We start from the raw sequence: 25,691 nt of genomic DNA on the forward strand, positions 1-25,691 counted from the left end.
GGGGAGCCCCAGAAACATTTGGGTGCACACTGTGTTGGCACAAGTGCAGATTCATCTTCTGTCTCAGACCATGAATCCCTGGACTTTACCTGGGAAAAAGTGGATCTGAGGAGTGTTGTACTTTTTTGGCCCTCAAAGGTCTAGGTGAGGAGAAGGCAGCTGGAGTGTAGAAGGAAATGCCCACCAATGGAAGAGGAGGGGGTGACAGTTAGGGCTCATGGTGATCTAAGTCAGCCCCCAGATCTATCGGGCAAAACCTTGAGATTTACTATATGAGGTCCTCTGACTTAAAAAACAAGATTGCTCAGGATTTCAAGCCCTATTAGTATTGGTGTACATGTGGCTGGCTTGGGAATCTTATCGTCTTCATTTGTTTTGACCAATAAACCCAAAGTCTGGTGTCTAATCCCATTTGACAGTGTCTGTTAAAGATTTCAATGTTGCTGCAAAGTACCCTGGCTTCATTTGGTCTCTTCGAAGTCCCAGGCCTGAAGGAAGAAAGGCTCAGTCCAGCACCTCCACACAGGCAGTTCCTCAGAGTGCCAAACACTGCTGTTGTGTATTGTCCTGTGGGAATAAAAATTAGCTATTTTTCAAGAGTGTTCAAGCTGCTGCCTTATTTATCTGCCAAGATTCAGACTCATCTCACTGTTCAAACTGCAAGCATGTCTGGCATACAAGTGCATGTGTGGGTGTGGAGGGGTGGTTGAAGAAGAATTTTATTTTTCTTCTGTACCTAACTACCTTTGGGTTGCCTCATGTAATGAAGTATCTGTCTGTCAGTGGTGAGGTGCAGTTTAATGCAATGTGACATTAGATAAAACAATGTGACTAAAATAACCCCCTCAGAACCTGCAGACTCAATACAGTAGCCATTCATCTGGCCTTCGGACTGGTTCTAGTGGATAGAAGGGGTCACAGTTCAAGACTGCCTGGTGTCTTGGAGTACCTGGTATACCTGGGTGAAGTTAAAAAAAACAGTCCTGCAATTTCCCAAAATAGTTTTCACGGTGCATCTGCGCAGTAAACACAAGAAAACAACAATGCTTATGCTTAAGCTTTTGTGTCCTGTTTTTCCTGTCGGTACCAGGGTTCATTTGTTTGAGGAGTGCTAGAAATGTTTTGTAGTCTCAGCTTAATCTTCAATTTGTTTGTTAAGCTCCGCAGACAAACCCACAACTTTGGAAGTTTGGCAAATTGCTTATCGGGGAGATAGAAGTCTGAGTCCTCCATGTACGAGGCAAGCAATGACTTTAAGATGTCCTTTTGCTTTTACATATTTTGAAACAAACTCCTAGGGGAAAAAAATTGTATTTGGAAGGAAACTCAGAAGCCAGCTGGTTTTGTATGTGTGATAGAACAAGATGCTTATAGATTCGCTTTAAAAAATGAAACCTTGAAACTTGGAGTCTGACGTCCCTGGGACCACATGATAAATGCTGATGGTTTCGCAAAGCCGCACATTACTTTCCTTTCTTTTCACATTTATTTCTTTGAAGAGCATGCTACAGCCTCAACTTTGGAGGGACCTGGCAGCCTTTGCCGGGGAGAGGAAACTTCTCGAAAGAGAACCTTGTGGGTGCCTTAAATATCTTGCCAGGTGGGTACAATCGCGTGAATGATTTTTAAGATGTAAAGTCACATACTTTGTGCACTAGTTTGTGCTTCTGACTGTGTCTCTTGGAGTCAGTTGTTTGACAGGTTGTAAAACAGTTTCATAGTGAGCAGAGTGCCTTTTGGTCTTGATTTGTTTCCAAGTTGTTTGAAAGTGTCCTCTTTAAAAGACAAAGTAAACACTGTTTCAGGTGCTGTGCTGAAGGCCGGAATTGTGGGGTGGTGGGAGATGGGTGAATGCATGTGGTCCTCCTTTGAGATAAAAAAGTCCATCCCAGAAACAAAGGCTGTTGGAATACGAATGCTCTTTGTACACTGAGCACGTCTCCTGTTACGGATGAACCCTCTCCAATGGCTGCTATCAAACTTGTCATATTTTATTCATGAATTGTGGTGTGCCTGGATGAAATAAGAAAAGCAAAGCCCCAAATCATAATTATGGCATAGAAAAGATAAAATTGTTATTATTGTGACTTTTTGAAGAATTTTTAAATGTCACCAATGATTCCTTTGAAAAAGTTGCATGAAACAACTGGGCGTGTGGCACATATTTATGCTGGTCGGGGCTCCTGGGCTCAGTTACACGTGGACCCACACGGACAGACTCTGTGCATATGGTGAATGAGCTCATAATTAAGGAGAGGCTACAGCAGTAGTTCCATAGAAACGCTGACAGGCGTCTTTGCATCTATCAGGCTCACATTATTACTCTGTGGTTGATTAAAATATCGCATTCTCGTTTTTTTTATTTTTATCTTTTTTTATGGAATGTGGAGTTTGAATTGTTTATTATGCCTTGCATAGGGAGATTTTGGGGAATAGCGGGAGGAAAAGCCCACTTAAAATGTACCTACACCTTATCGATATTGTGGGACAAAGAGTTTAGGAAAGCTGTTGGTTTACATCGTGAATTTGAAAAGTAAGCCGAAGCATTTTAAAAAAATGATACATCAACTTCACTGAAAAAAAAAAGGCTGACTGTTCTTCCATAGGCTTCCTCTGCTGACACAGGGCTTGTTTGCTCCTCATTTATTAACTAATTTATCTAGAGACACCTATCAACCCTTAACACTCATGACCTCTCTCTCTCTCTCTCTGGTCCAAATTATTTGTTTCAGTGTACAATATTTATTCACTTGGGATTTATTTTCATCATACTGGGTTCTATCTACCTGTTTATGTGGTTGGATTGTAAGCCTTTCCAATATAGCCCCTGCATGTACCCACCTCTCATGGCGTCATCCGACCCTGGCATTAGGACAAGGAAGAAAGTGACGGTGACATACCTGTTCACAACTGCTCATTAGATGACTGCATGTATTTGTGTTGTAGATTCTGTGATACAGGTAGCATCTTTATATTTGTCATCATTCGATGGAGGAGAAACGAGTTTCAGAGGGATTAAATGCTCTGTCACTCAGATACTGTCAGGACCGATGGTGGGTGCCAGACCTTCTGATCCCAAATTCCACTTCAACACAGGGCAGGGTTTCTCAGCATTTTTCATATCATGACACACAAGGAAGATGGCTGTATTTCTACATTACATTGTTTTTGTTAAAAGTTCTCTTTCTGGTCATACCAAGGGCCGAGAGGATCCAAACCTCAGTGATAGCTGTTGTTACCAGGGCCCCAGCATCTGCTGAGAAGCACCTGGGGGAGCTGGGAAGGACCTGAGAGGGCAGGGAATAGAGGGGGATTGTGTGGGGCCTGGGTGTGTAGAGGGTGCTCGGTAGCAGTACAAACTAAAGGTGTGTTGGGGCGGGGCCACGATCCAGACGCAAAGAGGGTGAGCCAAGTAATGGCCGAGTGGTGTGAACCAGCCAGGGAATGGCACTAGCTAGTGACATCGTGCAGCGTGCCCCGTTTTCTCAATGCTGGAATTCATTGCGTTGCTGCCTGCGGGGATGTGGGTTCTGTGTTACAGGCCATCTCATTTTTTACTGGAGATCTGGATTTTTATAGGAAGTCTCCTAATTTTTATACTGTATTCCATTGACTCTAACACACACAGTTATTCACATTTTCATAATTATATAATAAATGCTCTTGCAATCAGTAGTGTCCTAAAGTTATGACACCTTTTTGTTTTCTTTTTTAGGGTGTGTAATCTGATCATTTGTGGCACTTTGGATTTGATGAAATGTGGTGTGTTGGTCAGGAGGGTATGTGTAACCCTGGGGGCTAAACCAATATGATGCGGTACCTGGTCTCAGAATGGTCAGTCGGCCACTTTTGACCTGGAGCCAGGACACCAAGCAGGACCCAATTCTCAGCTGTGGCTGCTTGTCACATCATTTGGGATACTTAAATAAATCCCGAGTCTGGCTTCACCTGTACTGTTTTTTTCCTCGAGTCTCTAGGGGTGAAGAACCTTAAAGAAGAAGGCCCCCACCCGCCAGACATTTACGAGCTGCAGGCTTCATTGGGAAGGAGAGGCATGGGGTGATTAGTGTTAGGGACTTTCCCTGGTAATTGGCTTTTAGCTACATGGTTCGTGCATAAGCTAGCCACAACATTCTTTTTTGAAATTTCATTTAAACGGAAGATCTCACCATAATAGGAACCAGTGGTGTGTGCCTCAGTGTGTGTGGTAAGGACAGGGCAAGGTCGGAAGAGCGGCTCCCAGGACTCCTGCTTCCATTCGCTCGTTTTTTTAATCTGTGACTTTGGAATCCCTGCTCTCTCAGTCTGAGTGGCTGGGGGAAAATCATTTTTTCTTTCTTTTCTTTTCTTCCTTTTTTTCTTTCTTTCTTTATTTCTTTCTTTCTTTCTTTCTTTCTTTCTCTCTCTCTCTCTCTCTCTCTCTCTCTCTCTCTCTCTCTCTTTCTTTTCTCTCTCTCTCTTTCTTTTTCTTTCTTTCTTTCTGTTCTGATCTTTAAAGATGCTCCTAAAGCTGACTTATGTAGTGATCAATCAGCCAAGTATTAAATCAGAGTCTGCTCTGCTGATGTGTGCCAGCCGCTTTGCTGGGTCCTAATTGTGTAAGAATCTGACTACATCCTGCCCTTGAGGGGCCCTGGGGCTAGGTGCAAGGAGGAGAGAACCAGCAGTATATCATATAATAGTCATTCGTTCATTCAACAACTATTTCTTGTACAGTCTTGTGACAGGCATTGTTCTGGGTGTTGGAGATATAGCAGAGAAAAGACAAAATCTCTGTCTTCATGAAACCTATGTTCCAGAAGAGGTGGGCAATCACAGTAAATAAATAATAATAGTAGTAATAAATTAGAAACTTTAGATAGTAATATATACTGTGAAGGAAATAAAATGGCAATATGATAGAGAGGGATAGGATAATTGGGGAAGGCTTCCCTGCAAAAGTGATATTTGAGCAGATGCCTGAATTCAGAAGGAGTCAGCCATGCAAATAATCATATTATTAATAATGACTTACATTATTAATGATGAACACTTTTCATGTGATAGGCACTGTTCTAAATTCTTTATATTCATTGACTCATTTAATCCTTATAATAATTCATACTAATCTTACAAGGGAAACGGGTATTATGAGCACGATTTTACAGGAAGGAAAACAGAGGTACCGGGAGGTAAAATCAGTTGGCCAATGTTTTAGGTCCAGTAAGTGGCAAAGCTGAGAGTTGAATCCAGGTGGTTTTGCTCCAGATCTAACATTCCTGTAATAACTGGTACAGAGGCCCTAAGGACTGAGTACATTTAAGAGTCTCAAGGATGGCCAGTGTTGTTGGAGGTATCAGAGGAGGCCAGAGAACATGGCCAGGGCCAAAGAAAAAGCTTAATCTTTATTTCAGCTCCAGCTGCAACACCAAGTCATGCAGGGTCTTTCAGGCTGAGGTAAGGAGGTAGAGTTTTATTTAAATTGTGTATTATGTACAATTATGCAGTGCGGTTGGTTGAATAATAACCCCCTCCCCCTAAAGATAGCCCTGTCTTAATCTCCAGAACCTGTGACTATATCGGTTTACATGATAAAAGCGACTTTGTGGGTATGATTAAATTAAGGTGGGGAGATGAGCTTGGATTATCCAGGTGGGCCCAATGTAATTGCAAATGTGGTTGTAAAGCGGAACCAGGAAGCTCAGTGAAGGTGAAAGCAGAGGGAGGTTATAAGATGTTGCGCTGCTGGCTTTGGAGCTGTAGGAAGAGGATGTGAACCAAGGAACGTTGGAAAAGGCAAGGAACTGCTTCTCTTCTAGAGCCTCCACAGGGTATGTGGTCCTGTGCATGCCTTGGTTACAGTCTAGTGAAACCCTTTTCTGACTTCTGACCTCCAGAACTGTAAATTAGTTTGTGTCGTTTTAAGGCACTAAATTTGTAGTAATTTGTTGTAGCAGCATCAGGGAACTAATATAGGCGGGTATTTGAAGGTTTAAAATTAGGGGCTGAGGTGATTGATATGTACTTTAAGTCTGAAAAAGGTCTCCTTGATTCTCATACATGGAGAGTGGTGGGAGAAGAGAGAGTCAGTTGAGAGGAGGAAAGACAAGTAGAAGTAAGTTTATGGCAGCTGCTGCATTATTGTAGTCCAGAGGACTGGGGGTCAGGGTGGTGATGGAGGTGGAGCTCTGGGCTTGCTGTTAAATGGATGTGCTCAGAGGCACCCTGACAATGAGCAAGCAGAAGAATGCAGGAAGGAGCCTCAAGATGGTCCCAAAGGTAAGAGGAAAACTGGAAGAAAGGGGTGCTAAAAAGGCAGTATCTTAAAACGGAGAGAGGGCAACTGTTTGGGAGGTTGCCAGAGGTCAGTTAGGCTAAGGCTAGAGAACTGGCCATTGGATTGGACAAGATGCAGAATGCAGGATGTGTTAAAATAAGTGGTACTAAATACTGGCTGGATACCTCTCTCCAGAATGAGTCTGTCTTATTCATCATGGTACGGTGCCTGCCACAGAGAACGTGCTTCACAGATATGTATTTGAATGGGTGAATGATTCATTTTGAAGTGGAGAGGGAAAACCACCCTTACCCCTGGCTCTAGAAGCTTCACGGAATTAGAGGAATTGGGCTGGGCCATGAGAGACAGGCAGGATTTGGATAGGTGTGGAGAAGGTGGCTGGACCTCCAGGTGGGAGAAGAGTTAAAATTACATGCCCACGGAGCTCCTCACCTGTGCCTGGCTCTCAGCTCGCCTATGGCCTGAGGGCTTAGCACAGGCTGAGCTAATAATCATTCCTGGTGGAGGCAGTTCAGGGATCCCCAAAGAATATTTATCTGCTGGATAAGTCAGATCATCCCAAGTAGAAAAGACTCCTTGAGAACCTACAAGACACCTTTTGAGATGAATTATTATCAAGACACTATCTAATATACTATTTAATTTACTGAAAATTGACTCAGTGTTACCCTAGGACATACAAGAGCCAAGTTATTTGCATCAGCGATCAAAGGTCAATTTTCCCCTAAATTGACATTTTCTTTTTTTTTTTTTTTTTTTAAAAGCTTCAGTCAGTGGAGATTGAAACTTTTACCCTTGGTTGTAGATGTTTGACAGTGGTAGCGAGCAATTGGTAGAGAGGGATCCAGTAGCCAGATAGCAATTGGCTTTGAGTTTAGGAGCAAGCAGGATTTCCAATGATTCATTTTAAGGGTGATGTTAATGCTTAATGGGATCAGGATAAAATCTCTAAAGAGAAGTTCAGTTTTTCAAAGAAGCATATCAAGTTTGCAAGAAACCACGTTAATAGCCCTCCCCGCCGCCCCTTTGGATAGGTTGTATCCATTTCTTGGAGTTTCTGTGGAAAGCCTAGAATTTTGGGAGTCCAGAAGGCTTTACTCTCCCTCAGTACAGAATTGAAAGGTCAATACTTTCAGTTTCCCCAGAAGCCTGAAAACACAGACACACTGTGGCCAGCACAGATGCATAGCCAGGGAGGCCTCCCCAGCAGCAACTCTGGAACTAATTAGCTAACGAGGCGTGTAATTAGATTAATGCACGTGATCAAATAACCCATGTGCTTTTTTAGGACAGTAAAAATAGAGGAGCTGAAAAAGCATTTCATTCAGGAGTTCCGAATTATAATTTCTGTTAGAAATATCCAGGATACTTGTTACAAGAGAGAGAACATCCTCCAGTGGCCCCGGCCAGCAAGTATGGGCCCTGACAGGTGATTAGTATCAGGCTGGGAATGAGACGGTGGTGAATGGTGAGGGTACCTTATTTAACACTTAGTTTCTCCTGGTTTACCCGGGACTAATGCTGCTTGATGAATTCTTTCTGTTGTGGAACATTGTGAAGATTATTTTCCTCCTTGCCATAATGTAGTGAGAGGTTCCCACATTACTCTCCTGGCATACATAGTGACCAGACTTTCCTAACCTAATAGGCTAGTTATTTCTGGAAGGATCCCCTCTAGCTGTCCTTCCTTTAGCTGGAAAGAAATTGCCCATTCGAAGCTTGCCAAGCCCCCTCTGTCCCCCCAGGCATGGACTTCTGCAAAGCGGGGCCCCCAGCCCCTCCTAGTATTGAGTCATGCCCCTCACCTCTGACCACTGGGACCCCAATACAGCAGATTTTACTTCCCACCCTCCCCTCATTCCCTACTTTGCATTCATTCCTTCACTTCTGTCCAAGGTAATGCTGCCCTCTTGGTCCCCAAGTGCCAAATTTGTGCAGTTTCTGGGGTAAAATATTGCTGAGGCCGTGAAAGTTATTTCTCATTGAGCCTCTGACAGTTGGCTAATTAATATGATTTTGGTCATTGCAGCCTGTGTTGAAGTCGAACCAATTTCCCAGGGGTGGAAAGTCAGAGACATTAATCCACTAAACCAACTAAATTACTTGTGTGTGAGAAAGAAGACAATTTCATCAGGAGTATTTTCCTGTGGTTTGACATCTAGCTTTGCAGGTTGTGGACTTCTAAGAGCATTTTCTTGTCTGATGACAGGGGAGCTTGGATTCTCGATAGAAAAGTTATGTGATTAAGATACCCCAAATTAAACACACACTTAGAGCTGTTTGCATAGCACCGTGAGAGGATGCCAACTCTATTTGGAAGCTGGGAATATAAATAGCCAGCGCTGTTTTCTATCAGGGTGAATACCAGCTTATCCTGAAGAGTGTCACCTTCTGCTTTTCTGTGCCACAACTGTCTTTTGCCCATGAACCATGGGAGCTTACCTTTGAAACATTAGCTGTTCACCCTAGTAATTGCTCCATCCTCTAATTTAATGAAAACCTATTAAACCGAAACAATAATTAAAATGAGACATCATCTCTGTAGGAGATTTGCATATTAAAACCGCTGTGCATTTCAATGCAGGAAGATTTTTATTCTTTAAAAATTGTTTGAAGCAACATGTAAAAATGATTTATAATGAATAATCATAAATTAGAGAGCTTGGCAGTTAACATGATGCCCTACTGTTTACTACTGAATCCGAGTAGATGTGACAAGGTCGAGGCCAATACAACATTTAAAATGTCTCTTTCATGCCTGCGAATTAGGACTGCACAAGAGGAAACTAATTAGGTCAGCCCACCCCTCCAAACTTTTTAAGACTAGAGATTGTACTTCAATATATGGAGGAGTTTAGGGTCCCAGAGGAGGGATACCCCTTAGGTAGGAGGGACCTGGCATTGGAGTGGACATGTTTAATGATTATTTTGTCTGGGGATTAGGGAAGCCATGCAGAAATATATAAAAAGAGCTGCAAAATTTGAGTCTGAAGACATATCTCTTCTACTTGCCAGTGGTGGGATTGTGGGCAAGTCACTTATCTTCTATAAGCCAGAGATTCCTTAGCTTTAAAACAAGGCTATTAATACCTAACCAATCGGTTAGTATGAATGTGAAATGTCATGTGGGTGAACACATTGACAGATGTTAAAGCTAAGACTTTTAATGTGCAGATTCCTGAGCCTTTGCAGAGCTTCTCAGAAATGTCCTAAGAGAGGTTGGGGGAGTGGGAAAACTTTTTGAATACAAGCTAAGTACCTGGCTTGTTCCACATATTTTTCTATTACTCCTTTACTGAACCCTACAAGATGGGTGATATTACTACCGTGTTACAGATGAGGCAACTCATGGATGAAGGAAGGAAGCTAAATTACCCAAAGTCTGTTTTCATGGTGGAGCCAGTATTCATTCAAACGCTGGCTGGGCTGAGATGGATGGATGGGGCTGAGAGGCAGTTGGTTGGAGCTAGACAGATCTGAGTTTGAATTCCAGCTGTAACATTTAGCAGGGAGCTTCTTAACTTTTTGTACCTCATCCATAAAATGGTGATAGCAATTTTATATGTCACTAGGCTGCTGGCTGCTGTGAGGACTAAATTAGGTAGTTATATTTAAAGCCCTCAGCTTGACATCTAGCACACAGCAAAACTTCGAAGATATTTGGTTGTTGGCTGGCTGGCTAGATTGAAGTGGCTGGGAGTCCCAAGGCCTCTACTTAATTTTAAGTTTTAAGAGGAGAGTTTGAACTAGTCACTAGCTCTGCTGCCAACTATGGCTGGCAACCCCTGCTCACCCATCCATTGCCCTTCTCCTGGGTCACAGCCATAAGCAGGTGTGGCATGGTGGTCACTGTGATTTGACATCTAGCTTTGCAGGTTGTGGGCCCTCCAGGACCCAGGGCCTGCTCTAGCTTTGTTCTAAATACGCTAACAATTGTCATGTGCTTCCTATGTGTCATGCACTGTTTTAAGAGATTAACATATGCTTGTTGATTTAATCTTCATACTGTCCCTGTGAGGTGGATGCAATTTTATTTCTATTTTATAGATGAAGAAGCTGTAGCACAGAGAAATTCATTTGTCCAAGGTCACACATCTGATAAGCAGTGAATCTGGAATGTGAACCAAACCACTACCTTACACTGCTGCTTAGTGGGAAGATCACCTTTCAAAGGAGGTGCTCTCTCATCCTGTTCTGGGTTATTCCAGCCCTGCGGGGCCTCTTGAGCATACCCACTTATGTCTGGGAACCGAAAAACAGAGTACTTCCCATTCTGTTTGTGTATTTAGTATTAGACTCTTAGCCTCATTGTGGACAGAAGTTTCTTAGTCCATTTATGTTTATAGTGCCTGGTACAGAGGAGAGCTCAATAGAGATTTTAAAGGTAAATTATGAAAGCAAATGAATGAATGGTTGAATGGGTAGTTCTCAGAGGGCAGGGACAAAGACTGCCCTCATGTCTTTCATAAGAACCCGGAGAGCATCTTTTGGTGGGAACAATGTTTTTGCTTGTACTCTGCACACTTTTCTGCATGCAACTTCATACACTCTGTGGTGGGGACACCCTTGGGATTCTCAGGCTCATGATGGTATAGATTAAAATGCTACCTGAGGAAGCTTGACTGTCCTTTATTGCTAAAACACACCTCAACCCCCTTAACCTGAGCTTCCATAAGCAGGAGGTCCATGTTGAAATGCCCCAGCAGGCCACTCTGGGAGCTGACTGGTCCCCTGCACTAAGGAAAGGCATGCTATTCCACAGGAACCCAGGCCTGGTTGAGGCTGGCGGAAGGTAGAGTCTGATATCCTCAGTGATTTAGAGACATAAATACTTCATTAAAAGCAATGCGATTGTTGCTTATTTTCTTCCTTAGCAGGATGCCCTTCTTGTCCCCATTCTCATAGTATGTTCTTATATTTTAGCATACAATTTGTTTTTTCCCTACAATGATTCTCAGAGAAGATTTGGAAAATTCACACATGTGGAAAGAAAAATTTCATGCTTTAGTTCACAATTGCTGACATGTTAGTTGAAGGCCATTCTTATCTCTCTGCTATGCATCACTAAATTTTTATACAGAGATATAATGTATATACAGTCATATGCCAGTTTGACATTATTGCCTAGGCATTTTCTGTTACTCTAATACTTTGATATCATATCTTACATAATTTCCATTGGGTGTATATAGTCTAATTTACTCAAGCATTCCCTACTCTTGGTTACCTTTTTTCGCTATCCAATATGGTATTTTTTGTTTTGATTGAGATATAATTGACATATAACATATTAGTCTCAAGTATACAATAGAATTCAATATTTGTATATATTGCAAAATGATTACTAAGCAGCTATGAACATTCTTTTTTCTTGAGATGAGAAATTTTAAGATCTATTTGCTTAGCAACTTTGAGATATACAATATTGTTAACTCTAGTCACCATGCTTACATCCCCAAAACTTATAACTGGAAGTTTGTACCATATGCAATTCAGTCTTAATCACATTAAATCTTTTCACTAGTCTTTTTCTTTTTGTTCTCTCGTCCTGTGATTCAGATAGAGCTGGTATCTATGTTTTCTCTCTCTATTCGGAGGCAGCCAGCTGAGGTGGGGGTGAAAGGCTGAGGATTAAGGGGGTGACTTGATCACTGGTGGGTTGCAGAGAGTGGGGAGGCAGCCCAAAGAAGCAGTGGTCACAGCTTGCTCATTTCTTGGTGATAAAAGGATGTGTTCATTATCCTTACTGACATTTTCACTGTTGATAAGAAGAGCTGATGCCTCATCATGCCTATCTAATAAGTAAAATTATGGGAGCACGGGAATCTTTTGATTGAATCACATAGTAATTACAAAAAAAAATTGATTAACATTATGTGTCACAGGATTTTTAGGTTTAGTCTCCTAATGGAGCAATTGGGGATGCTTAGCTCGGTTTATTATTCCTTAGGCAGCTCATTAGTTTAATGCACTTTTTCTGAGCAAGTTGGGGTTATAGTTGAGTGGTAAATCTTCGTTGTGCTGTGTTCTAGATTTTAGAGTCAAAATATATTTATTAATGTGATAGACATCTGTTGAAGCTCTACCACGTGCCAGGCAATGTGCAGAGCATGGTACATGTTGGTAAATTATTCCTCGTGGAATTTCCAGTCTAATGGGCATGACAGCCATTAATAAAATGATTATGGAGAACCGTGATTCTAAAAATACAGTGAAGATAAATACAGGGAACCTGAGCTGGCCTGGGTCAGTCAGGGAAAGCTGGGCTGAAGGAGTCACAGTTAAGCTGGCAGTCAAAGAAGAGGGGAAGGAGAGAGAGATCCTGCAGAGGGGAATGTGCGAAGGTGAGGAGGACCATGAGGGGGATGCACGAAGGTGGGGAGTAAAGGAAAAGGAGTCTTGTGTGGCTGGAGTGCGGGAATGAGGGGGACGGGAGAACAGAAAGAGGATGCAAAAGTGAGCGCGCATGGGGGGCGGTGCCAGATTAATGCGATGGAGCGAAATGCAAGAGTCAGTTTTCTCTCCATTCCCTCACTTGTGTGAGACTGGGTGAACCATATATAACTTCTCCGTGCCTCAGTTTCTTCACCTATGAAATGGGGAAGATGTTGATATTTAACTCATAGTGGTTGTACAAATAGATTGTTCATAATTATTTCCCGAGTCGGTATAATGCGTAAGGCACTGGATGTATGTAGGGGTATGATTTGCATTGAGCACCGAGATCATACCTGTTGGCGAATAGTAGATGTAGCACAGTGAAGAGTGTAGTGTGTGGAACCAGCCTGCGACGTTGGCATCTCAGCACCATGGCTTCCCAGCCCAGTGTCTTTTAGAAAATCACTGAAATTCTGTAAGCCTTAGTTTTCTTGTCTGTAAATAGGAAAAATAATGTTATTGTATGTGAGTTGATACACACAAAGTGGTTAGTGCCGCACTCGGTACCATAATAAGCCACACGCGTTTTGCTTTTTATCATTCTGGCTTCTAAAGCTAATGGACGTTTAATGGGATATTTTTATGAACTTGTTAGTGGAAACATTCCTGCATAGTAAGTAGGTGTCTCCTGGTGTCACCACTACTTTCTACTTGTAATTTCTCCTTCTTTGAAAGCTGCTTGGATCAATAACAACTGACGTTCTCAAAAAAAGGCTGCAGGACCTAACAGTGGGACACATGTCACCCTCCCGCCACACAGCGGAAATTGCCCCATGCATGGAGGGTTGGCAGTTTTGAATTGGCAAATTTCCTCTGTACTCAGAAATGAAAAGCTAACTGCCATTTAAAATTAACAAGTGTTGCTTTACCTTTTGGGGGGCCAATCTTACCACAGACTTATTTGGGACTCGGGCTAGAAGGCTGTGCCATGTCTATATATCAGGATTCTGATGTGTGCTGAGGTTCTTGGTGTAAATGTGCTGTAATTACTAAGATGTCGCCTGGATTCTCCATCAGGGCTGAGGCGCGCTGCGCTGGTGTGTTCGTTTTGTCATGTTTCTGGCTGCTGCTGTTTTTGCTTCCTCAATTCACCAATCTGTGGAGAGTTCCCTTCAATATTAGATTGAGTAGATGCTTTTCTGCTGGACTTTTAGTGAGAGAGATGCTTGCAGAGGAAGAAAAATGCCAGGATAATGGGAAACATGTGGGTGTTCACATCTGCCCAAGGACCTTTCAGTGAATGCCCTCCCCCTCTCTCCTACTTGGTAAATGCCCATTCATCTTTTTCACCTTAGGGTCAAAGACCTCCTTCTTCCTTTGTCCATTGCCCTATACTACCTGTTGTCTCCAGGTAACTGTCTTGCTTATGGAACTGTCCTCAAAGGCAGAAACTATATTTTTACTTTCATTTCCCTGGTGCCCAGCACAGTGCCTGGCACAAAGGAAACACAGGTATATGTGTGTTAGCAAAGAAAATCATTACCTTTCTCACCCTAGAAGTCAAGGGAAAGGGAAATGAAGTTGCTTCTGTGTTAGGTAGAGTAGAGTGTGTGAATACCATCATTTAATTTCTCTCCTTCTCTACTCTCCAGTTTCCTTTCACCCAGCACTTTTTTTTACTGATGCTTAATAATCACCATTAGCATTTTTAGTGTTTCTTTAAAAATGACTAGGTAGAATGGTTCATCCTAGGGAAGAGAAAGCACTTAACTCTTGTTGCTGAGTTAGCACTTCTTAACTAGATCATGCAAAAGCTCTGAGTATTTGGAGTGTCCTTATTTTTTCCTCTTTTTAAAAAAATGTTCACTGTAAGTGGTTATTGTGTGGGAAATTGCTGTGATGTGATGGTATCCTACAAGTATATTCCCAGAGGTCACAAAACAAAAAGCCTCACAAACAGACCAAGTTCAGATGCTTGAATCATGTGACTTATTAACTCAATTTAAAATATACAGGAAGAAGCAAGAGAAGGAGGTAGAGTAGGGTAACACACTTAGAATAGGATACAAGTTGGAGGTTGGAAGACCTCACTGGACTTCTGGTTTATGCAGTGTCTGTATAGTCAGTCTTTATCTCTACCCTATCAGCTTTGTCGCTGTTGCTGTGGTTACATGGATTGGAGCTGAGGTTATACAAAAAGGGGCTCAGTAGATGGGAGGTGCCTGGAGCCAGTGTGCTTCCTCTCTTGGAGAGACTCGGGCAAAAACACCTGGTCACTACCGTAGTTCACCAGTAATTTAGGGATCGGTGGTGGGTTTTATTTAGCATTTTTCAGACAGTGTATGCGTGGGGCCATTGTGGGAATGGAATGGGTGTCAAAGATGGGTGTCGGATTTAGGGGTGACAGCTGTCATTCTGAAAGTGGCATGATTTGTAAATTATGACTTGGTCCTCCCACTCCTTTCTATTTATAAGTAACACTCTCATTCAGTCCTTTTTATGTGTGTTCAGCACACTTATGTTTCATTTATTCGGTCTACGTTTAACATATTTCACAGGTTTCTAGCTTGCTATCTATATTTAACACATCCTATGAGCTTTATCCCACTTGTTTTTCTTCTCTCTGGCAAATGTACATGATAGTGGTTGATTATGGAAGCATAATCACCATAGCCTCTCCATTGGTTTTCATTGGCTGGTTGCTCTTTTAACTAGGAAAAAGCCGGCTGCTCCAAAGTAGGTGACATATCACTATTTTTAGTAATTGACAACTTTACATTTTTGTTTTGGAAAATCAGAGGAAGAAATGATAAAATCTGGGTGTTTTATAAATGAAAAAATAATCTCAGTACTCCATTTTGCTATATGGCCAGGATTAGGGTAAAATGATTAACAAACAGAATGGTGAGACTAGGAAGGAACTTGGAGATCATGGATTCTAAGTCACTTGATTTTTTGCATGTGGTCTGTGAGGCTCAGAGACATGGTGTCTTATGCCAGCGTGCACAGCTACATATCTGCTAAACTCAGTGGTCTTTCGTCCCTTGGAACCTGGTTCAGTTTTCTTGCCTCTGTACTATAAGAGGAAGTGGGATTACTTCTTCGTGCGCTTTTAGTGGCTGAATTATGGTAAATTTACTTGAGCTTTTCTGAAAATGAGAATGTAAAGTTTCAATATATCAAAATAGACTTTCTTTTCTTTTTTTTTTTCCTTACATTTCACTCCGGTGAATGCTAATGGGGCCTTTCCTTCAATGTGCCAATCATTTATAAAGAAATGAGAAAAGCTGGCAAAAGAAATGTTCACTTTTCTAGGAGGGTTGGGGGAACAGAAGTGTGGTCTGATTGGATTAAAGCATTAGGTGGGGTGTCCTAGAAAGAGGAGGGGCTGAAGTGGCTTTGAACACCCTTTTCTTTAATTTGGTAGCTGCTGGCACTTGAGAAGTAACCAGGTATCTCCTAGTTTTCCAAATGGTATTCCTATTTTCTGACTAATATTTGTGATTACTTGAAGTAACAATGTAAATGACAAAAAAATGGAAAAAAATAAATTCAATAAGTATTGGATGCCCGTTTTTTGCTGAGCACTAAGAACTGTGGAAACAACAGTGAATAAGTGTGCCTGCCCTCGTGGAACTTATAGTCTAGGGTGGACAGAAAGGAAATATGGTAAGAGATATGAAACAAGATTATGATGAGCAATAGAAGGAAACAATACGCTGATCACAATACGTATATTATAATAAGTGATGTGGAGAAAAGAACCAGAGCTGTGGTTTAGATACTTGCGAAGAGCCTGCTTTGGAGAGAGTGACCAGGAAGGTTGCATTTGCAATGAGAGCTGAAGGAAAAGGAGGAGCAAGGCGTGTGAACGGTGGGAGAAGACAACTGTGGGTAGAGGAAAGGATACTAAGACTGAGGCAGGAGCGGGCTTGGAGTGCTCCTTTAGCAACCAAGAGTATGAAGTCAGGCGGGAGAGGTAGCCAAGAGTCAATTTATGTGCAATTTTGCAGGCCATTCTGAAGAGCCTGGATTTTATCCTGAGAGCAGTGGGAAACCATTGGAGGGTTTTAAGCGGAAGACTAAAATGTTTTTGACTTTTGCTTTAAAAAGAATATTTCGGCTGCTGTGTGGAGAATGGAGAAGAGAAGGCCTTATGGAAGCAGGGAGATCAGCTAGATTGCCAATGTAGGGTTTCCTATGGAGAGATGATGGCAGCTTGGACAAGAGTTTTTCGAGCTGGGAAGAAGTAGACAGACTCCAGATATGGGAGCCCTCATGATTTGCTCTTGGATTGGATATGGAGCATGGAGAGAAGGGAAGAATCAAGGACATGTTTTATCTATCTATCTATCTATCTATCTATCTATCTATCTATCTATCTATCTATGGCTTGATAATTGGGTGGGTCCATTTATTAAGACTGGGAACTCTAGGAGAAAATAGAGTTGGGAGAGAACTAGAGCTCTATTGTGGCCACGTACAATTTGAAATATGGAGATCCTAAGAAGGGTAATGAATATATAGAGTGTGGCTTAAGGGAGAGATTGGGGTTGTGGATATAAATCTGAGCATCACTGGCCATGGGGCTGGATGATAGCACCCAGGCAGAAAAGAGAGAGAGGTAACTGATAGGATACTCATAGCTCTCTTCCTCAGCGGGCATTGGTGATTGATCATGACCCTCTTTTCATTGGGCCCAAGCTTCAGAATCCTCTGCTGAGCTCCCTAGGCAGCCAGTACCCATCAGTAGACTACTAACTGGTATCTAAAGAACAAAATAGCAAAAAGAACAAAAGAGTAAACATATAAGTTAACCTTGAGAACTAAATATTTTTTTTCTGGCACTAAATTCTCGGAGTTTATTATGAGGATGTTTGTCTAGCAGTAATGATAGAGAATAATAATAAAAATGATAAAAAATAATGTTCATAAACATTCACTAATCTCTAGTTTATAGTGATTGCTCATACGTTTAATAGGTTTTGAATATCATCCTGGAAAGTCTTGGGGATTTTGTAGAAGGTGTAGAATCATTCTCTAAATGGCTACCTCTTATCTCAGCCCTTGACCAAAGCTGACAGCCTGTCACCTAGCAGTAACATAGTGAATGACTTTCTTTGGGCAGAAAAGCAGACATCGTGCAGGTAGGTTTATGCCGGTAGAATGCTTTGCCTGAGTTGAGTGTCCCCATGGTAGAAGACCATTCTTGAGTCATTGCCATTTATAGCGTGGACTTTTGCAAGCAGAAGACTGTGGTGTTCTTCTGTGCTGCAAACTTGAAATGGCAACTCATGGAATGATAGAAAGTTAAGCTTGGGAGGCTTGACCAATCACCAAGTCCACACCCTCATTTTGCCAATGAAAAGCCTGAGGCGAGGTTAAGAATTCAAGGATTTCTTTTCATTAAAAGTCTCTCTTTTGGATGAGGTTCTTTTAATGTCTACACACAAGTTTATGATGTTGCTTGGACAAGGTGGCCTTTGAAGTTCTACATTTTTCAAAGGCTCCTTCTGCAGCCCTGGAGAAATATCTAAGTATTTATACAGTCAGAGGATGTAGTCTGGGAAGGAGAGAAGGCCACCAAACACACTGTTGGTGTTCACTTATCATCCTTTGAATAGTTTTCTATAACTGTGCTCTCTTGGTGCCTACTTTCTGCTGCCAGGAAGTGCCCAGTTTATCATGACAAGGGTGAGTTTGAGTGTGAAATGATGGATATCTCTCATTACGCAGATGTTGCAGAAAGATTCCTGTTCAGGAGCAGGATTAGCTGGACTCACAAACCTCTAGGCCTGCCGAACTGGCCTTACCTTTAATAAATATTTCACGAGGAAAGTCATCCACTGCATGTTTACAGAGAAATTCCAGGCAGGCTTATGGATCACAAACATGCCTTGTATTTATTCTTTATGCAAAAGCAGAGTTGTCTGGCATTATCAGTGCTAGTAAATCTCTGTAGGGTACAGAGCAAGGACACGTTTCCCTAGAGGTATTGTGAAGAGAAGGACACAGAGTCCATGGAAAAAGTGACATTGGAGCTAGCGAGCGGAGTAACATTTGGATCCTGCTAGACTCAGGGTTCTCTGAATTTAGGACTCTATTTATTTGACTACCTCTCACCTTATTTACAGCAACTTAATCTCTTTGCAGCTGGCCAAATTGCTTAGTGTCCTGTCAGGAAATCACCGGCCAATTGTGAACTTGTCAAAGTGACAAGTGGGCATGGTGGCAGAGATGGCATTTCTGGGTTTTGCGTTGAATGAATGCAGCTGTATGGAGTGGTGGATGGCATCTGAAAATGAAAACTATTGACAAGAGGGGAAAATGAAAAATGCAGCCTGGATCCTTTGGACATGCATTTTTAACTGTGCATCTTGTTTCTTCTTTCCTTCTCCTTTCCCTTCCCTGTTTCTTCGGCTCTTCCTTCTTGAATCCTAGACACAGAGAGAGAGATCCATGCAGCCCCTCATGTGAGTGAGAAATTAATTCAGCTTTTTCGGAATAAGAGTGAATTCACCTTTTTGGCTACTGTGCAGCAAAAGCCATCAACTTCAGGGGTGATACTGTCCATTCGAGAACTGGAACACAGGTAAGAAAGCTCTACTTTTGAAAATCTACTTAGAACTAATGGACTATACAAAAATGCCTTGGAATTTGTGGGTTGTGGCTGCAAGAGAACATCCAGCTAGCCGACTCCTTGTTTATATTGAGCACATCAATAAATTTACTTTGTATAAAGAATTTACTTTGGGCAAAGTGCTTTCTTGTCTGCTCTCCAAAGACCACTCACAAGTGTCTTTCTCACCTATTTTCTATCTGCTGGTAGACTTTGCTGATATAAAACCACATCCTATCTATCATATTTAGGTCATCAAGCAAGTGAATTACATTAAACAATAATCTTCAATAAGCATTTATTGTATGTTTACTTTATGCAGAACTGTGCTTGACATTGAGCATATAAAGTGAATAATGCGGAATTTTCATTCCAAAGATCACGTAAACTAGGCCAGATGGACGAATAAATATAAAGTATTATATATGAAATGCTAATAATTTGTGTGTAGGGAATAAATGTAATAGTGGTTAATCCCACTAAGGCTTGTGGTAAGCCAGGAAAGATTTCAGAAAGGATGATGATCATATAAGGAAAAAAGTGAATAGATGTTTGACAATCTGGATGGGAAGGAGTAAGGGATTGCAAGAACAGCTTTCCAGAAAGAGGTTGCCATGATTTGGGGAAGAATTGGGTAGGTGAGTAAAAACAATAGTAACTAACATTTTGAGCCCTGATAACTGCCAGGCATTGTTCTAAACACTTTACTCTAAACTCATTGAACACTTCAATATTTTAACTCATTAATAAGAGAGACAGTAGGTTTTTTGGGGTATGTGAGTTAATTCAAGGGTTTTTGAATTTTTTTTGTGCTTTGGGCTTGTTGAAATATAGAGAAATACCTCCTTTATAAATGTTTCTGATAGAATTAGCCTGAAAATACTGTGGGGTGATAAGTTGATTTTGGAGAGGCTGGAAAAGCTTTTATTATTGAAAATGTTCATATTTTATTTCTTTTATGCCATTATTATATTAATTTTAACTTTTTTTTTGTATGTACTTAATTTTGATAAAAGTATTTCGTTAGACTTGCATTTTGGGGGGCAAAAAGTTGGACATCATATGATTTTTCTTAAAACTTTCATATATGTGGTTACATCTTTTAAAATTTGTAATGTGAAATATATGTATTTCCTTCTTGTGTAGGCTCATCATGGGATTAAGTAATCTATTGGTGTTTTTTTTTTTTTAATGAAACAGTACTTAGTTTTATTAATCAAATTCATTAATTTCTGCTTATTACCTCCTTTTCTATCACCTTCTTGGTATTTTTACTATGCTATTGAATATTTGTTTTCGATATTTTCTGTTCACTGAAGGCTTTATATTTTCTTATGAGTATTGCTTTGAATATAGCCCATTGATATTTGTATATGCTATTTTCATTTTCTGTATTTTTCTATAATTTTAAATTTTAGCTTGATTTTTTTGATCCAAGTTAAAGGAGTGTTTAAAATTTTCGAAGTGATTAAATTTAAAAAATAGTCAAGGGATGACTTGTTTTATTTGTGGACATAAAAATGTGCTGTGAGAATTATAGATTTTTGAGTTTGCTGATTTTTTTTTAGCTGAAATTGAGTCTTTGCTGAAGTGGCGGTCATGTACATACTCAGTATTTTAATTTTGGGGGTCACATTTTAAAAGAATGAGTAGTTTTTGCATGTGTATAGATATTTACAGATATAACTTTATATGTAGTACTTTTCAGTTATTTAGCGTGTATGTGTTTTCTTTTTACTTGAATTATAACATTCTGACGTAGGTTAATAGCTTCTACTGTAATGAGAATTTTTTCATATTCTCCTTGGATAAGTTTAAGAGCCAGGCCTGGCTCTCTCATGTATTACCTATACCACATTTAATTGACTGGTACTAGAGAACTTGGTCTAGCAGTACGTGAATGATGAGAGAACATGGATATTGGCATAATTAGGTAGTCTCTGTCTTGCTTGTTTGGGATATTTCCTATTTAGTCTGTGCTCAAATACATGAGAGTAGAATAGGTAAGAGTTTTTATCACGTAGATTCTCCTCCCCTTCCCAAGTTGGGCCCATAGTATGTACTCAATAAATGTTGAATGTGTAGGTGTATCAGTTTCCCTATCTTTGGTTAGGGCTGCTCAGAAATTTTATAGTTAGTTTCAAAGGTTCACATAGAATATAATGTTCCATGCACATATATTGCCTTGGATATATTACGTATAGAGGCTGCAAAGGGCAGTGAAAAGGGCAAAGGTGTTGGTATCTAGAGACTGAAATGAATAATACCTTGAGATTCTTGTGGAGATTAGAAGTATTTGTAAAACATGCATGATTCTTGGCACATAATAGAAACCTAATGAAAAAAAGCCATTTTAGTTTAATCAGATAAAATGAAAAAGCTGAGGTGGTGGTGGTGGTGGTGGTAAAGTTTGATGCTGAGTGGCCAGGTAAGCAACAGCCACTTTTCTCTAGTTCATTGGTCAAAGAGAAATTATGTATATCACCAAAACTTTGTGGTAGTATTCAATTTCCAATCAAAAGTCACCTTTGCTGATGAACACAATGAGTGAACAGCATTCTGGATCTGAACACTCTCCCTAGCCATCACAGGCACCACAGGAAGTAATCATCCAACTGCCTTTTCCGAAGCTGTCAGCCAGAAAAGCAGCAGTTACTGTTTTGGAAATCGCTGTTTACAATTTCTGCTAGGCTTCTGGCTATTCTTAGGCAAGGCCATTATTGAAATAATGGCAGAAGAGTTCATTCAGTGATTGATTGAGTTCCCTTCTGGCCAAAGGCAGGTGTTTCACGCACCTGGTGGGGATCCGGCAACCAGAGATGGGTCATTTGGAAGGCTCTGGTTCCTTAAACCGAAAGAGAACTTCTTGGCACATTAATATCTGGAAACTCCCTAGGTGACTGAGGCAACCGAGTTCCCATGAATATCTTGAGTAGATAAAATAAAATGGAAAACCTAAGTATAAAGATAATCAAAAAACACACTTAAGGATAGCAATGGAAATAGACTCTTATGTACTGGAATAGGCACTCTGTTATTAATTCTAATCTCTATTTCTAATTTGGTGGATTTTTTTTTTATAGTAGCAGTAGAGCACATTTTGGAAGAACATGAAAGATGAATCTGTCTTGCAAACTATCTTAATGACATTGCAGATTTAATGTTTATTTTTTATAATTCAAGTGTGTTAATTTATAGGGCTTTGTTAAAACAGAAAGCTTAATTAATGTAGATTAAATCTAACTGAGCATTCTGCCAGTATACACAGCTTTATAAGATATAATGGTAAATCTTCTGTTTTTCAATTTTATTCCTAAATTATAGATAAAATTAAATCTAAGCATAGTTAGGGAGCCGAAAGCCAGGGGTCTAAGAAAAAGTTTCCTATGAGAAGATGAGGAGCACATTTTCAGTTTCCAAGGAAAGCATCACCTTTTTAAAAACAAATTTTGTATTTCAGAAGATACTCTTTAGTTTTCTGAGTTCTTGTGGAAGAAAGAACCTTCTACTTTGATGCCAGATAGACCTGTGTTCAATTCCTGGCTTTCTCAATCACCACAGTATAAACTTTTGCAATTGCTTCTAATTTACCTCTCTTCGATGTCCTCCCAGGTAAAATGAAGGTATTGATTTTAGTGTCATCGAGGAACTAGGAGGAGTCAACAGGAGCTCTGAGGGGAATGGATTCTCATACATTCAACAAACATCACTTCCCTTCTTCGCCTCATGGCTTCTTTCAGTATTTCTTAATTCCTTCCCAAATTCTTCAGAAGTGAAAAAGGTTGACATTGAGAACTCCTTACCTTTTGAAATGGTAATTAGGTTTCCATATTAAGAGTTTGTTATAGATAACTCAAGGTAATGGGTTGTCCTAGTTGAATGCATTCTGTAACTTCTAAGCAGTAGGGTTACCTTCCTAATTATGAATTAAACTGATATTTAAATAATTTCGTACTTTCAGATAATTTATTGAAGAATATCAAAATTGAGAGGAGGAAGTGACTGGGGGGAAATTCCAGAAGGATGTTATATGGTTTGGTGAAGACAGACCAAGAAATAACTTTTCCCCTGGATGAATAACAGTACATTTCCAGAAACAGAACTTTTTACATATACTTAAAAGTATAATTATTTTCTCAAGGAGATATAAGGCTATACTATTTAAAAAATAGATGTTACCAATTGTTAAATTGTTGACATTTGGGAAGGAAGGGACCAAAGTTGAAATTGGAATCTTGCCTTAATGCAGATCTAACCATGCTGCTTTCAAAGTATACACACAGATCCCCGCATCTAAACAAATGGAGAGACTTTAGGTTCAGAACTATGCTCCAATTAGACTGTATAACTTCTCTTATCAACATTTGGGAATTTTTTACCTGAAAACCTACTCAAGACCATATGTGGTGCTAGATGCTCAGCTATAATTGTAAAGCATTAAGTGCTGGAGAAACTCCAGAATGAGTGGTTAGTGCCCTGGTAGGAAGAATACAGGGAGCACAGAGCAAGGCGCATTGCCTTGGCCTAAAGAAATTGAAAAGACCTTCCCTGAGAATTCTACTTACTGGGCAAAATAGAATAAGTAGAAATCAGCCAGAAGAAGATGAATGGAAGAAAGTTTTGGATGTGGAATGGGTGAAGGGGCGAGAGATGAGAGATACGGTGCATTAAAAGAAGCGAAGAAAAACCCAGGATTATTGGAGAATAGGTAGAGCCTAGATAGGAAGTAAGGGCCAAGGTGTGAGAAGAAGTAAAGCTGGAGGATCAGGCAAGAGGCCAGATTATGAGTGGCTTTATAAGCAATGCACAGGGGCTTCGACTTTATTCCAAGGGCAATTGGGATAAAGGGATTTAATCCCATGGAAGGGATTTAAGCACAGGTGTGGCATGATTAGATCTGTGTGTTTAGAAAGCTCACACTGGCTGCTTAGTGGAGAATGGCATGGCAGGGGCACAAGTGGAGACAGTCAGCTAGGAGGTTGCTGCCACTGTCTAGAATGTCGACTCTAGCTAAGAGGATGAATCCTGGACTAGATCAGATAATGGTGGTACAGATGGAGAGAAGTCGCTTAAGAGATAATTAGGAGGTGGGATGAACTGGTTGAAGTTCTGTGTGGCATGTTGAAGGGAGAAGTGGGAGGAGTCAAGGGTGATGGCCAGGGTTCTGGCTCGGGCTGTGGGAAGCACTGTCCCCTGAGAAGGCAGCATGGGGTAGTGCATGTCACATAGCATAGTTCCTTGAATTTAGCTAACCAAAACATACAAAATATAATAGAAGGGAAAATATTCTCTGGTAAATGGAATCACTTACTTCTGGATGGAGACTTCTTGAAGCTGAAAATCTGCATCAAGAGATGCTTTCAAATGCTAGGAGACAAGACACCTGGAATTTGGATTTTTAACATTTTTATCTTTATGCCTAGCAGAGTATAGACCCAGCTTCCGGGGAGAGTTTAAAGGCTGCAGTGTGCATTAGAAAGTAGTAATTTTCAGACAAAAAGGAAAATGGAAGGATCTCATGTCAAGGAAATGAGATTTTTTCAGAAGCACACTGATTAAATAAAATTTAAATCTGTGTCAGAAGAAGTGAAGCTGTTCAGATGACTTTTGACCTTAATTGAAGACAAGTATCCTAGCAATAGAGTATAATTTTTGGGAAATTGCTCATGCTTTATATATGCATATTACATTTTGGATTGCCTAGTGTTTGAGAAATGGAAAAACAGCAAATGTAGCCATTAACCTTTACTTTTTTAGTAAAAAAAAAGTCACAATTTCATTAATATTTATGTATATTATCATTTAAGTTCAATGGAATTCTAGAGAATTTTAAAAAACTTGACTTTCTTTGGAATAAGTAGTTGTGAAACGCTTGCCTGCTGGGTAATATGTATTCACTCATTTGGTTTAATGGAGAGAAATGTGAACAGATGAGCCTTGTCATATAACCCCCTGACTTGCTGGGTTCTGTGTGGAAAGCACCCCAGACTGCTCATCTATTGAGGGTGGCGCAGTGGTTGGGATGCTGGAATGGGAGTCAGAAGACATGGACTTAGGTCTCTGCTCTGTCAGTGAATATCCAGGAGACCTCCCTCTGTACTTTAGTTTATCTGTCAGATTGGAGTTCATTAGTCATCAGATACAAATCTGTCAGACACTAATCTGAGGGTAGAAGCATTCGTGGATTCTGCAGCGACATGCAAGGGACCTGTTCTCAGGGAGCTAGCATTCTAGTGGGGGCAAGTCAGATGATAAATATGGACAAAATTAAGCCAAATAATAAATGTCATGGAGGAAAATTAAGCAGAGAGATGAATGACAGGTCAGTGGAGAGGCCAGAGAAGGTTCTTTGAGGATGGGGCACCTGAACTGATTCTAAGAAAGAGCCAGCCATGAGAAAATCAGGAAAAAATGAGT

At 40.6% G+C, this 25,691-nt stretch overlaps 1 protein-coding gene across 3 annotated transcripts in view; it reads left to right on the top strand.

The window, feature by feature from the left end:
* NELL1 (neural EGFL like 1) overlaps positions 1 to 25,691 on the top strand; it is a 692,265-nt gene that overhangs the window by 48,331 nt on the left and 618,243 nt on the right. For 2 of the 3 annotated variants that reach the window (XM_016138479.2, XM_016138478.2), the window contains exon 3: positions 19,097 to 19,247. In XM_016138479.2, the coding sequence (XP_015993965.2) occupies positions 19,097 to 19,247 (151 nt within the window). Of the gene's footprint in view, positions 1 to 5,638; positions 5,811 to 19,096; positions 19,248 to 25,691 lie in introns of those variants that run through there. The other variant, XM_016138480.2, reaches the window with a different exon arrangement.

The sequence above is a fragment of the Rousettus aegyptiacus genome, unplaced genomic scaffold, assembly GCF_014176215.1.
Source record: "Rousettus aegyptiacus isolate mRouAeg1 unplaced genomic scaffold, mRouAeg1.p scaffold_m13_p_5, whole genome shotgun sequence".
NCBI lineage: Eukaryota > Metazoa > Chordata > Mammalia > Chiroptera > Pteropodidae > Rousettus > Rousettus aegyptiacus.